This window comes from Marmota marmota, unplaced genomic scaffold, assembly GCF_001458135.2.
Source record: "Marmota marmota marmota unplaced genomic scaffold, marMar, whole genome shotgun sequence".
NCBI lineage: Eukaryota > Metazoa > Chordata > Mammalia > Rodentia > Sciuridae > Marmota > Marmota marmota.
In genome coordinates, this window is record NW_025999899.1 from 1881620 (window position 1) to 1897095 (window position 15476).

General features: G+C 37.4%; 1 protein-coding gene across 10 annotated transcripts in view; it reads right to left on the reverse strand.

The window, feature by feature from the left end:
• Window positions 1-15476, reverse strand: part of Kiaa0753 (KIAA0753 ortholog) — an 80848-nt gene that overhangs the window by 3248 nt on the left and 62124 nt on the right. For 6 of the 10 annotated variants that reach the window (XM_048798385.1, XM_015505943.2, XM_048798384.1 and 3 more), the window contains 4 exons: window positions 13433-13618; window positions 12290-12371; window positions 7571-7703; window positions 6613-6837 (listed from right to left, as the gene is read on the reverse strand). In XM_048798385.1, the coding sequence (XP_048654342.1) occupies window positions 6613-6837; window positions 7571-7703; window positions 12290-12371; window positions 13433-13618 (626 nt within the window). Of the gene's footprint in view, window positions 1-6175; window positions 6310-6612; window positions 6838-7570; window positions 7704-12289; window positions 12372-13432; window positions 13619-15476 lie in introns of those variants that run through there. The other 4 variants (XR_001505753.2, XM_048798387.1, XM_048798390.1 and 1 more) reach the window with 4 other exon arrangements.

Consider the following 15476-nt stretch of genomic DNA (forward strand, 5'->3'; position numbering starts at 1 on the left):
GTAAATTAATATTTACAAAGTGTATTGTTGGGAGGCACGCCAAGACCATGTAAAAAATACCCCTTTCTCATCAAACTTGCCTAAATCAAGTACTACAGGGTTTCCAAACAATGATTTCTTAATCTTATCATTCCTTTTCCATTCCATACTTGGCATTTCCTTATAATGAAAAGCTTTCCCTTCTCCCTTATTTGTGTATTCATTCATTCATCAGTTTGGCCTTATAGACTCCTACTTGTGGGTGTTCACTATAGATTCATTTTTAGAATCCATTACTATTACCTAATTTGATACTTAGAAATGTCTCAAGTCTGAGAATGTAGCTGGTGGCAGAATACTTGCCCAGCATGCACACTGCCCTGGGTTTGAGCTCCAGGATCATGAAAACAAAACAAAACAAAACAAATTTCCCAGATTTGGACAGTCAAAGCCCCTTAGAGTTGACCGACTGTCCTCTTGACATGTTTCCATCATTCTCTGAGCACTTCCTGTCTGACACAACATGATACTTCAGGATTATCTTACATTTCCCAGACCCAACCCTGGTCCTGAAATCAGGAGCCTTGGAGTGCAGTATTGAGAAACCAAGCTCTAGGTACCAGGTGTGCTCACTGCTACTGTGCCTCTACTCCTAGGCCCTCTCAGCAACACACACACACACACACACACACACACACAGAGACACATACACCCTCTATTTTTCTTTTTTCGGTATTAGAGATTGAACCCAGGGGCATTTAACCACTGAACCACATCCCCAACACTTTTTCTTTTTTCTTTTTTTTTGGGGGGGGAGGACAGGGTCTCACTAAATTGCTGAGGCTGGTCTCAGCATGTGTGCATGTGTGTTGTCTCCATGCATTACTCTGCATATTTTCTTCCTTCCTATGTTCTAAGCCTCTAATTTTCTCTTCTGTTGTGTCTAATCTGCTACTGAGTCCATCCAATGAATTCATTTCAGAAATTAAATCTTTCATTCTAGGATGTATTTTTATATTTTCTTTATTTCCCAATTCTCTGCCAAAATTCTAAGTTGTACCTTTTATTTCTGTGAACATACTGAAACAGTTTTTTTAATGTCCATGAAATAGCTCTAATATATGGACCTGCTGTGGGCCTGTTCTTGTTATTGTCTTATCTCTTTATTAACTTGTTATTTTTCACCATATGCCAGACATTGCATATGAAAATTGTAGAAAAAAGTTGAGTCCTAAAATGATGTCATTTTCCTCCAAGGAAAATTTGTTTGCTTATGCCTAGAGACTGGGGGGCAATAATAATCTAGAGTCACTCCACTCCAAACTCAGGAAATGAGATATTTTGTTGCTAAGTGAAGTCCCTCAGCAGGCCAATTTATATCTGGCCATCCATACTTGCAAAGTATAACATTTTTGGGTCCCAATCAAAAATGAAGAAAGTTTACCAGGGCAATTGTCTTACTGTGGCAACCCCTGGATTCTGGCTATCAAAAGTGCTACTTTTCTTCCTCCAGAATTAACTATCCAGTGTCACGTGATGGGCTATCTTCTCTGGGTCTCTTCTGTTCTCCATGATTCTGTCCTAGTTATTCCTCATTGCCTAGTTAACTTCTTGGTGCCTTTAAGTGTGTATGTTTTATTTTTAATACAGCTGTTCTATTAACAGTTATCCTCAGTGGGAGAAGAGGTCTAAATTACCAAGTGTGTCACTGCTAGAAGCAGAGGTGGTCTCCTTGTTTTTACATTTGCTTTGCTTTTATATTCCTACCACCAATTCATCACCAAATTATGAAAGAAATACAAAGGTACTCTCAATACTTCCAACATAGCAGGTAATGTATCTGTTTTCTTCTTTTTTTTTTTTAACCTTTTTCACTCTGCCTTCCCTCGCTCCTGGGGTCCTCTGCCCTCTACTCCAATGTGGACCAGTAACTTTCTATGCTTGCTGAAAAATTCTCCTAGAAATGGCTTTTGTCATTTTTCTGGAAGTTCCATGGTGGAATCTAAGCTTCCTAAACCCCAACCTTCTTTTTTTCCTAATGTACATTTTGTTTTGGTGTCATTCATCCTCTAGTATGCAGTAATGCAGGGAAACTAAATTTTTGGACATTTTCAATGCTTAACAATGTTTTTATTCTACCCTTAATTGATAATTTAGCTGAGCACAGAACTCTAGGTTACACTTTGGAACTGTGTTCAAATATCTTCTAACTTCCAGTGTTGCTATGGAAAACAATATGTCATTCTCTTTTCCGATTATTTGAAGGGGTCCAGTTTTAACTCTCAGGTATCTTTTGTCATCTTCTTAAGCTGGGATGCTTCCTTTTCATAGTGATGTGCCATGGTGGATTTTTATTCCTTCCATCCATCCATTTATTCATTCCATTTTTCCCTCACAGTGAACAACTGATGAACCCTTTGAATTTAAAGACTATAGTCTTCTGGGAAATTTTCTTATAGTATTTCTTTAGTAATTTCCCATTTTTCCTTACCCACATTTTAGAACTCCTATTATTCAGATATTGGTTGTCTCACAGGACAATCCTCTAATTTTTTTTTTATTGTTGTTATTTAGCTCCTTGATTTTTTATTTGACGGCCTTATTTTTTTTTCTTTGAATTCTTCTAGTGAATTTGTTTCGACTATCATATTTTTCTGTCTTTCTCTTTTCTTTTTCTTTTTTTTTTTTTTGCACTAGTCACATTTTGGTGGGGAGACTGGGGATTAACTCGGGCACTTTAGCCCTGAGCTATGACCTCAATGTTGGTTTTTTCTTTTTAATTTTCTGAGACAGGGTCTTGCTAAATTGCTGAGGCTGGCCTTGAACTTGTGATCCTCATGCTTCAGTTTCCAAAGTCATTGGGATTATAGTTGTGTGCCACCACACCTGGCTATGTTTCTAAGAAATTTTTCATTCTTGGAAAGTTCATTTTTTATACTAACCTGTTCTTGTTTCATGATATAACAGCTTCATTTAGTTCTCTGAGAATATTAATTCTAGTTTGTTTTTAATATTTTACTCAGTTCATTGCATTGTCTCCACCTCATTAGAGTTCTCTTTATCAGTTATCTCACTTTTCAGTATTGTTTTCATCAAATGTCTGCTCATTTTCAAGAATAAGAATCTGAACCAAACCTCCTATTTTCTGGCTCACCTACAACCATGCCTTCACAAGCACATCTGGTGCTTCTAGTTTCTAAGTCTTACCGAGGTTCTTCTGTACAGATAAACTCGGTTCTTCACCTACTAGGTATTTTTCTTTTCCTGGTCTGCTAAATCATTTGTCATTTATCTTAACTGCTTTAAGGCTTCCAAATTCTTTTTGATATTCTTGCTTGCTATCATTTATAATTTTATAATTTTTTTCTTTGTTGTTTTAGTGACAAACAGTGAGAGAGACAAAGGAAGTAGAGATAAATACATATATTCAATTTGTCCTTTTCAACTAGAAATCTCATTTTTTTAAAGCCCGTAAATCTTTAAGAATTTGCTTTTATCAAAATCACTATCACAACTGGATGCAATGACATATGCCTGTAATCCCAGTGACTTGGGAGGCTAAGGCAAGAGGATCGAGATTCAAAGCCAGCATCAGCAACTTAGTGAGACCCTGTCTCAAAATAAAAAAATAAAGAAGGGCTGGGGATGTGGCTCAGTGGTTGAGTGTCCCTGGGCTCAATCCCTAGTACCAAAAACCAAACCAAAACAAAACAAAACAACAACAACAACAAAAAAAAAAAAAAAAAAACAACCCACAAATACCTTCATCTTTCCCTTTTACTTATTTACTTGTATCCAGTTTATATCATATTCTCCCTCTGAGCACTGGAACACTGTCTTTCTTCAGGAATAAGGAAGAATAGACATACAGAAAAGAAATTCTTTGCTAGAAGAATTTCTTACCCTAGAGACTACTACCAGATGAAGTCAACTGCCTTTGGATGCTTTTTTCATGATTTGATCAATACAAAACTCTCATCTTTGGAACATTCAGAAGTTAAAACAGGATAAATTAAAAATAATAATAAAACAACAGAACTAGAATGTTCAGATACACTGTCACTTGGTGCCAAAGGATGCCAGAGGAAAGCATCTGTAAAAATCCAGTCAGATTTTTTAATTAGTTCCGTCCTTTATATTTTAACCTATTATCCTTATAGACTGGGAGAATTTTGCCTACACCTACAAAAACAACTATGAACAAAATATATCATTTTACTATGGTGTAAAAACAAACAAGGAATAGTCTATCTTCCTAGGCTTGCTTCTGGGTTTCCCAATACGGTGGTTAGCCTAAGGGATCCTGACAGGTTATGGAAAAATGAGTATGTATGCTACAGAACTATAAGTGAACACATGGAAGCAAGTTGAGTTAACTTCTCTCCCCACGGAAAATCCTCAGAGCACATGTCACAACAGATGTGCATCTGAAGAGTCACCCAGAACAAAGGGTTTTATAAGCTTCAAAGGCTACCATATACTAAAGAGCAGTGTTAAATCTTAACATAAGGCTTGAATGTGATTATCCCTGATTCTGCCTAAATCCCACTAAAATAAAAAGAAATATACAAATACATACACATACAAGGAAAAAAAAAAAAAAGAGAGAGAGAGAGACACAAAGTATATGAGAAACGTCCAAAATTTTCAGAAGGCAAAAAACACTTGAAAAATCATGACTGATTTAGCAGTACAGAGGAAATATGGAGGAAACTGAAACCGAAGTCTTTGAGGGAGACACCAGGCAAAAGTAAGCTGACTATCCCACCAGACATCAGAAAGGCTCAGGAAGTAAGAGTACCTGAAATCAGGAAGATATAATGTGGTAGGGGATAGAAAAACAAGAAAAAGGGTTGAAATTTAGAGAGCAAAAACAAATTTTCTAGAACAAGAATAAGAAAATTTGTTTTTGTTCTCTAAGAAAATCTGCAGATCTATCAGCAGTTAGGCTGATAGATTTCCACTCCTACTCTTGCAGTGAACTGACAATCCCTTCTCCACCCCCACAAAAAAATGAAGGTATATTCTTTGGAAAAAAGGAACCAGTAGGGGCTGGGCTGTGGCTCAGCAGTAGAGCACTCGCCTACCTCTTGCGAGGCTCTGGGTTCAATTCTCAGCACCACATAAAAATAAATAAATAAAATAAAGGTATTATGTCCAACTACAACTTAAATAAATAAATAAATAAATAAATAAGCAAGCAGAAGTATCAATCAAATATGAAGGTATATATTTTCAAACTTGTAAGTCTCAAGAAATTGCCTCCAATACACAAAGCAGGATAAGTTCCATCAAAACGAGAGAGTAAAATACAAGGGCACGAGGACATCAGGAGGGGGCTAATTCAACACTCAGGCTGCTGATGAAGTTCCAGGACAAAAGCCACAGAGCAGAGCTGCAGAACAGCTGGGCCAGATTAGGGCAGGAGGAAAGGGAGTCCAAGCAGAAAAAGGACGGCTGAGGCTGGGAAGCAGGGGTCAAATGCTATTTCTGTTCATCAGGAAAATTATATTGAGAGATTGTTGGTAGCGTGTACAGAAAGATGATAAATATATAAAAGCACAGGCAAATAAAGAGGTGATTATTAATTCCTGAAACATGTTTAAAACCTGTTTAAGAAAAAAATATAATAATCATAGTATAATATTTATTCTTAATGACAAAAAATAACCTTGCATGTCTATAATAAAGCGATACCCATGAGAAATTTAAATTTTGGTCCTTTTTCAAAAGAATGAATCTACGCATATCTTTTAAGTGTGGTATACATAAACAAAAGAAGGCTATCCAACCTTCTAACTTTAGTAGCTGCAGGGTCTTGTTTTATGAGTCATAAAACTACTTTTTCCAGGTGAGACGACCTGGAGGAGGACAAGGGTTAATAACAATGTGGAGTCAGAACTTGCTGCTTGCAAAGGCAAGCATGTCCCGACCATGCAGATTTCATAATTATGGTATTTCCTGCCTAGCCATATTTTGTGTTCTCGGATGGGACACCACCCTCACTAGTTGCAACAGGAAACCAGCCCCGACTATACTCCTGAATACTATATCTGTTATTAGGGGCTGAATGTTTGTGTCCCCACCTAAATTCATGTGTCAATGCCCTAATTTCCCATCTGATGGTAGGACCTTTGGAAGGTAATTAGGTTTAGATAAGATCATGAAGGTGGAGCCCTCAGGATGGGGTTAGTACCTTTATAAGAGGTGGAAGAGAGACCACAGCTCCTTTCTCTGCCATAAGAGGACACAGCAAGCAGGCCACCATCTGCAAGCCAGGAAGAGGATGCTCACCAGACACCTTGATCTTAGGTTTCCAAGCCTCTAGAACTATGAGAAATAAATTCTTGTTGTTTTAAGTCCCCCAGACTGCAGCATTTTATGGCAGCCTGAGCTGGCTAGGATACTCGCATCAGAAGAGGCAGCAGCAGAGCAGTAGTAAAGCCTGTGCGGTTTTAGTCTCCTGCATCTGAAAAAAGGCAGTCAGCAGGGAAAGCCTGTCCACTAGCAACAACTGGAATCCTAGGGCCCAAAAGCACAGTATGAGACCTTGGCTGGCCCTCTCTCCAGCTTTTCAATGAGTCTAAAATTTGGCACTTGGTTCCTAAACACAGGCACATACATTTTACTGACCTTTCAGCTATCAGCCATGGGTTGAAGGAGCCTACGGCCTCATGAGCTATGATTCGGAGGTACTGTTCAAAATGGTTACAGTAGTCGCCAATGCTATGCCGCATACCAGGTGGGACAAAGAGGGGAGTCTGGCCTTCTCTCTGTTGGGAATCTTCTGCAAGAGAGGGAAGGGAAGCCTCTCTTTTCTCTGATCTCTCCTCTGTTCCCACACTTTCATCCAAGGAACTGAGAAGAAATAAAGAGGATGAAGGCATTCAAACTTCATTGGCAAGCAAGGGTGAACTGTTAATTTATCCTAGTGGTTTCATAACCAAAGGCTCACCTTCATTTCTCTTTCTCACACTAAACAAAGCTCAATATCCTATCACCAGACACTGTTCTCCTTCTCAGTGTACTAACCCTCTACACCGCAGGCATTAGTGTTCCTTACACAAAGCAGTTCTGTGAGCAAATCTTGCAGTAAGTATCAGCACAACCCATATACACTAAAGTAATGCTCTCAACATGAAAAACCAGATGCATGGTACGGTGTGCTGAAGGGCTCAAGATACAACATGCTCAACGGCCTTTCTATAACCATGCTGTTTTACTTAGTCATCTTGGAGTTTGCAAGATCTTGCTCAAAAGAACTTCTTTGTTGCTGGGCGTGGTGGCACACACCTATAATCCCAGCAGCTCCAGAGGTTGAGACAGGATAACTGTGAGTTCAAAGCCAGCCTCAGCAACAGCGAGGTGCTAAGCAAATCAGCGAGACCCTGTCTCTAAATAAAATACAAAATTGGGCTGGGGATGTGCATCGCTCAGTGGTTCAATCCCTGCTTACCATCCTCCCCACCTCCCCCAACCCCTGCCCCTCCAAAAAAACCTTCTTTGTCAAGTGGGAACTGAAGAAACTTGGACTTTAATGACGTCAAAGGCAGCCGACCACCATGGAGACTAACAGCATCCTGGCACTTACTTGCCATTGCAGGGCTTTTCTAACATGATGTTCACAGCTGGATCCTTGCGAGCTGCTGTCTTTGTGATCCTGATTGGATGGGGAGACAGAGGAGGAGACAGAGGACTTTCACTTACTGTTGGGATTTTCTGATCTAGAAAAGGAGAAGCATAAAATGACGGCATGTAAGGAAAAGTTGATGTCCATATTAGAGCCGTCCTAGTGCCAATAACCTGTGAAGATGTCACATCACCTCTCTTAAGCATAAAGCACACAGAGAGCATGCAAAGGGAAAGAATGCTCATTTTACATGCAAAGATAAATTTTAAAAGTTACAGAGAAACAGATGAAAAATCAGTCTTAAGAAATATTAAGCTCCTTCAGAAATCTCTGCCAGCTCTGAGGAAGACTTCTTGACAAGGCGTGTGGGGGCCCCAGGCTATGCAGGTTCCATTAGGACCCAGTAAGTCATTCAAGGAGTCTGAAGCGGTTGTTTATTAACCTTTAAATGCTTTGATTACTAAAGAAGAAGGGAAGAAAAAAAACAAAACACTCGAACACTTAATTAGCTAATTTGTTTCTGGGCAATGCTGGAGAAAAATCTACATGATGATAGTCAAAACATTAATTTATTAACCACAACTTGCAGGCTTGACAGCTCTTTTGCGTTTAAGATTATTTCTAATTTTAAATGTGTTGCAAGTATAGGAAGAAAATCTGTCCTTTTCTTAGGTAGGGAGCATCTGTATGTTAAGTAACTTTCTCTGACTCTCATTTTTAATCCTTATGGTTTCTTACTGTCAAAACAAAGACTAAACAAGTCAGCTTTTGAAAAATATTATTTAGATTATTAAATCAATTTTCCAACGGTCACAGAGAGGATAAGAGGTATAGATACCGCACAATCCAAAGAGCACTTTAAATTTGGTTCTGTGATACATTTCATCAAACAAGCAGAACAAAATAAACTGAAAACAGGATTCTTCTTACAATTTCATAATTCTGGAATTACAAGTATGCAAAACTAATTTTTTACTATTCTAAAGAGGTCCTTTTCAATGCATACCTAGATTTTATGCAGAGTCAGATAGTGATAATTCAAATCATCCTTGAAAAGAAGTCCTCCCAAGACTGTCTTCAACATGATGCAACCTAATTTAGTGGCCAAGGGCCAATCGTAAGAAAAACAAATTGCCCTTCGTTTCTCTTTACTCTGTTTCCTGAAAAGAAGCTAAAATGACCACTGATTGACTAGATAATAATTAGAAAAGTCTTGCTGTGCTAGCACAGTAGAAGGCAAAAAGGGAAACATGATAAACCCTGAGAAACTCTCCAGCCTCAAAGAATTGGTAGCATAGTTGGGAGAGATACGACACCTTACCAAACAGTTCTAACACATGATAGAACATGCTAGAATGTGTTATGTGAATTCATCAGCAATAAATGGAGGAAGGGAGCACAGTTCTAATACAGAGATAGAGGTTGAATGTCCATTGTCCTAAATGCTTGGGATAAGAAGCGTTTGAGATTTTGGAATATCTGCATAGACTTTACCAGTTAAGCTTTCCCTAATCTGAAAATTCAAAACTTTAAAACTTTGACAGCATTTTGGACTTCAGATTTTTGGCTTAGGGATGCTCAACCTGTATGAGGAAAATCACTTTATAAGTAAGGTCACATGAGCCGGGTCTTGAAGGGTCACTGAATTGGTATGCGATGATACAAACGGAGGCTGGAGGACTGTTAGAAAAAGAGAATAACTTCAACAAAAACCAGTACTTAAAATCTACATAAAACAAAAAGAATTCTTTAATATTTTGTTTGGATGGCTCATCTTTCTGTCAGAACAAAACTGACACAGAGGGGGAAAAATGACATGGAAATTATTTTTTCTTAAGACAATACCCCAAACACATATTTTAAAATAATTATGTATGACATATGCTGTTGTAAACCTTCTTTACACCCAATTTCCTTTATGTCTCTTAGTAAGCGTAGACAAATAGTACTTAGATTCCTTTAAAGGTAATACTTAACCACATTTTATTCTCCTCCTTTCACTGAGTAAGGCAGTAACTGACAAGTGTGAGTCAAAGAGAATTTGATTAACATTTCCTAGCCAAAATTGTGATAGCAACCTAGCAATTGAGGCCAAAATGTGTATGTATGAATTCCAAAAAGTGGAAGAGAAAAACAAACGTCTTCATGACAAATGGTGCTAGAACAAGTAGCAATCCACTGGGATAAAAAATAAATGAGCCTTGATTTCTACCCTCAAACCACAGGCAAATTTTATCCAACAAAGATCACAGACCTTAATATAAAAGATAAAACCCAAAAGCTTCTAGAAGAAAACAAGAGAACATCTTCTAACCTCAGAGATAGAAAAAGGTTCCTCAGACCACAGAAAGCAAAAATCACAGAAGAAAAAAATTTGTAAGTTAGACTTTATCAAAATTAAAAATGTAATGCCTTTGAGAAAATACTCAGGTAAACCACTTACAGGGAAAAATATTTGCAAAATATCTAGCTGACTGCCAGGACAGAGGGAGGGAGAACGGGGAGGGAGGACTAACAGATACAGGGATTTTGGGGGGTGATGAAAATGTTCTGGAATTCAGAAAGTAGTGATGGTTTGTACAACTTTGTGAACATATTAAAAACTAATGAATTGTATACTTTAAAAAGGGTGCATTTATGTGAACTATATCTCTTTAAAGCTATTAAATTAAAAAACAAAAACAGAGATGAAGATGTAGCTCAGTGGTAGAGTAGCTGCTCAGCATGTACAAGGCCCTGGGTTCAATCCTCAGCACCACCAAAAACAAAGTAAAACACGTAAAAAACAAAAACTAAAAAACAAACAAAACATATTTGACAAGAGCTTGTATCCAGAACACAAGAATTTCTACAATTAAAAATAAAAAGACAATTTAAAAAATTGGATAAAAGATATTGGATACTTCACAAAGGATGCTATACCAATGGTTAATAATCCCTTGAAAAAGTTCTGTATTTATTTATTCATTGGGAAAATGAAATTAGAGTCACAATGAGAAACCACTATTCCCCTACAAGAATGGTTACAATTTAAAAAACTGACAAACACCAAATGCTGGCAAGGACATGGAACAACTGGAGCTCAGTGTAAATGAAAAGGTTAACAGAGTGTAAAATGGTACAGCCTCTTTGGCAAAAGTCTGGCTGTTTTTTATAAAGTTAAATACACCTATCATATGACTTGGCAAGTCTACTCTTAGGTTATTTATCCAAGAAAAATAAAAACTCATGGTTCATACAAAGGCTACCCATGTATTCATAGCAGATTTACTCCTAATAGCAGCAGATTTACTCTTAATAACTCCAAACTGGAAGCAATCAAATGCAGATTCACAGGTAAATGCATAAACCAGACGTAGTACCTTCATACCACAGGATACTACTCAGCAATACAAGAGAATACAATAGAGTAGCAGGATGAATAAGGCCCCTCAAGACATCTACAACCTGATATCTGGAACCTGTGAATGTTACCTTCTATGCCAAAAGGACTTCAATTAGGCTGAAGACCATCCCCCCCCCACCCCNCCATACCAGGGATTGAACCCAAGGGAACTTACCTCTGAGCCACATCCCCAGCCCTTTTTTTTGTATTTTATTTTGAGACAGGGTCTCAATGAGTTGCTTAGGGCCTCGCTAAATTGCTGAGGGTAGTTTTGAACTTGCAATCCTCCCGCCTCAGCCTCCTGAGCCACTGGGATTACATCTATGTGCCACCACACCCAGCAAGCTAAAGATCTTGAGATGAGGAAAGAATCCTGGATTACTGGAGCCTTAAATGTGACCAGAAGGGTCCTTATAATAGACAAACAGAGAAAGATCTGATTACAGAAGAAAAAAGACAACGTGGGAATGAAAACAGAGGCTGCACTACAAAGGCCACAGATGAAGGAATGCCAACAATCTTAGAAACTGCAAGAAACTTAAGGAAAAGATCTTCCCCTGGAGCCTTCAGAAGGAATTAGCCCTCCCATCTCCCACTTTAGACTTCTGACTTCCAGAACCAGAAGAGGATAAACCTGTTTTAAGTCACTAAATTTATGGATTAAACTTGTTAAAAACTTCAATTTGCTCCAGTGGCAACAAGAGAATAAGCAACATAAATCTTTAAAACACTAAGCTGAATGAAAGGAATCTAGACAAGAGTATATACTATGATTACATTTATATAAAATTCTATAAAAGTCAAAACTAATTTAAAAAGCACAGTGGTTGCCTGGTGGTGGGGAGCTGACTGGGAAGGGCATGAGGGGACTTCCTGAGATGACGATGTGTGCTATGTCTGGACAGTGGTTGGGTAACAAACATGTACCCATTTGTCAAAACTCATCAAATGACAATTAAGATCTATATATTTTATTATATTTAAATATTAAATCACAAAAGAAAAAGACTATAAATAAATATTAAATTCTAGCTGATGATATATATGCTACAAAATTAGGGATAAACTACTGATATCTGGCAACACTGAAATGTGAAAATGCATCTGAAATGCAAAGACAAGATGAACTGATGGACAGAGGGATAAACACATGGATAGACAATCAGCAAAATGTTCATTTTATAGTCTCAAAGGTGGGTATACAAATATTCTCTGTATAATTTTTCTAAGCTTTTCTGGGTGTTTGAAACTTTTTAGAATAAAATGTTGGGGGAAGGAGTGGGGGGAATACCTACCATTTCCTACTTCCTGAATCCATAAATGAGGATCGGCATATACAATTTTATTATATCTTTGGCGAACCGTCTCCTGGTATTTCTTAAAAAAAAAAAAAAGTTTAATTTATGAGAAGAGATGAGTTTCATTGTAAACAGAACTAGTAGGGATGGAAAAGTTCTTCAGACATGATTAATACAGACACAGGGCCAGGAATAGGTGGTTGCCAGGATAGGAAGTGATTAGCTCATGAAGTGAAGAAGTGATTAGCTCATGAGGTGAAGTAAAATAAAACAAGGTGATTACCCACTAAAACTTGCTGTGATGACAGAAACATTGCTTATGTGCCCTGTCTAATACAGTAGCTACTAACTATTGAGCACTTGTAGTGCATTTTAATTTTAATTATTTAATATTTCTAGGCACATGCAGCTAGTGGCCATTGTTTGGGATGGCTTAGGTCTGGAAAGTTATCCTCAACAAGGGAAAATCAGTTCCAAGACCAGAATAAAGTATATATCTTAGAATTTTCAAAAATCAACAAAAAATTGTGTTCCTTATAATGCTTCTTTTAGGCAGCAAAGGTCAATTGAAATTTAATCATGGTACAATGAAAAGAAAATGCTGAACTTGCTGCCAGGAGAGCTGAATTCTCATCCAAGCTCTCCCTGTAATTTTTTGTTATTCCCTTACTGGATCTCAACTTATTCCCTTACTGGATCTCAATTTCCTGCTCTGAATAATCCAGGGAATGGGTTAAATTTTTGAGAAAAGCATAAGTAATAGTATAGCAAGTAAAGGTAAAATTATCTGTGATTTGATATGATCATACTACAGAAGAGCAGAAGAGACAATACTTATAAGCTAATGGATGAAAAAGTCTATGGTCCCAGTGTTTAGGGAATCACAAATCATTACTATTAAGAAGATAATAATAGTTATCACTTACTGCGTTATGCATCAGACTATATGCTGAATGCTTTATACCTCATCTTATTCATTAGACAGGGTAACTGACCATAACAAAGTCATACACTTAATTGGCAATATAGCTGGGACTTAAAAGAAGGACCACATGACTCTGGCTTATTAAGCTCCAGAGGCACACGAGGAGGAAGAGGTGAGCCCAAGCAGCAAACCAGACCAGCAGCCCTAGACCTTACTTCCATTTCCTCCATTCGGAGCATCATGATCTCCAGATTTGGGATGTCCTTGCTGTCCCTCAAGGTGGGTGAGGTTTCTGAACCAAATATCTTAGCATGAGTCATAGCCCAGAGCTCATGAGCAGTATCTTCCAAAAAGTAATCCAACTGATGAATATTGATAGATTCAGAATTAACAGCTGTAGCCTACAAAATAAGGAAAGGGTAGAAAAGTGATTAAAAACTTAAAGATTATTGCTGATAATAATAAACCAAAAGCATAATGATCAAACTGGTAGAGTTTCTATGTTAAAACTTCTAAGTCACTAAACATCAAAAGCACTAACATCAGTACAATTTTTATCATAGTTATTTAAATGATGGCATTAATCAAGTAATAGCATTACTGTCCATGTAAATTAGATAATTTAGATATTTTGCCCATTAGTAGGACAATCTCTTCCTTCTGCTATATTCAGGAGAAGGTATCATATTGTACACATTATAATAATGTACACATACATTGTACAATAATGTACAATATGGTACCTTCTCCTGAATATAATAATAATGTATACAATATGGTACCTTCTTTTGGGTCAATAGTTTTATACTATATAAAAGACTCAAAACATCACAAAGTTCAGAATTCTTTATCTTTGCTTGAGATTCTGTAGTTGTAATCTGGGAGCATTTCACCAGCCTTTCTTTACCATGTATCCTTAACATGTACAAAGCATTTCTACATGCATTATATTGCTCTTGATCCTAATATATGTCTTGCAAGAATGTCTGCTGGGTAAAGAATGAGACGCTCTTGGGACTAAAGCTTGGTGCAGCCCACTCATCAGCTTGCAACTTTGGACAAGTTTATTCAATCTCTCTGGGCCTCAATCTTCTCATCTGTTCTATGGAAATAATAATCTTGTATTTCAGAGGTGAAAGGTTTCAGAAGAGCTTGGGTATTGGGACACTTAGCACAGTGCTTGGCATGAAATAAGACACCCAGCAAAAGGTTACAGCTATAGCATTTAAAAAAAAATCTTCTAACAGAAGAAACTATATTAATGGCCAATAAAGAAAAAATGCCCAACTTTAATCAAAGTTAAAAAAACAAAAATCAGGGGAATAAATGCAACAAAATTACCAAAAAAAAAAAAACAAAAAAAAACCCAACAACTAGAAATAACCAACAACACAAACATGGTTAATTAAGGTGTGTGTGTGTGTGTGTGATATGTGTGTGTGTGTATGTATGTGTGTGGTATATATGTGTGTGGTGTGGTGTGGTGTGTGTGCATGTGTGTTGTATATGTAATATTTTCCATCTATAAAGAATGGAATACCAAGAACACCATGTTCTATTAAAAAAGATAAGGACAGCCAGATGTGGTAGTGCATGCCTGTAATCCCAGCAGCTCAGGAGATAGAGGCAGGAGGATCGAGAGGTCAAAGCCAGCCTCAGCAACTTAGCGAGGAGCTAAGCAACTCAATGAGAATACAAAATAGGGCTAGGGATGTGGCTCAGTGGTCAAGTGCCCCTGAGTTCAATCTTTGTTACCCCCTCCCCCCCACCACCTCCACCAAAAAAAAAGATAAGGGAAATCTCAATGTGCTGTCATGGAAAGAGTGACAAAATATAAAGAAAGCAGCATGGTACAGAAAAGCACATGGTCTGTCTTTGCGGAAGTTTTATTTTTCATACTATACTTATTCTTTCCTAATTTGAATTTTTGATGACAAGCATATACAAGTTTAAATTCTAAAACAAAAACCTCACGTATTTTATAAAAATAAATTTCAAATGCATGTTTAATGAAAACAGTAACTGTAAGAGAAATATATTATCATGGTCCCCTTTTAAGAGCTTTTTCCTGATATAGAGATCATCTGGTTTATAGGTAAATCTACTGAGAGCTAAATCTATTTACAAGTGAAAGGGGGGGAAACTATCTTCTCCATTTTAAAGAAAATTACTCTGAGAATTTGTGTTTAAGGTCCTACAGCTCTTCATAAGTTAACATAGTAAAAGAAAATTCTACTTTTATCATGACAACTTGCATGA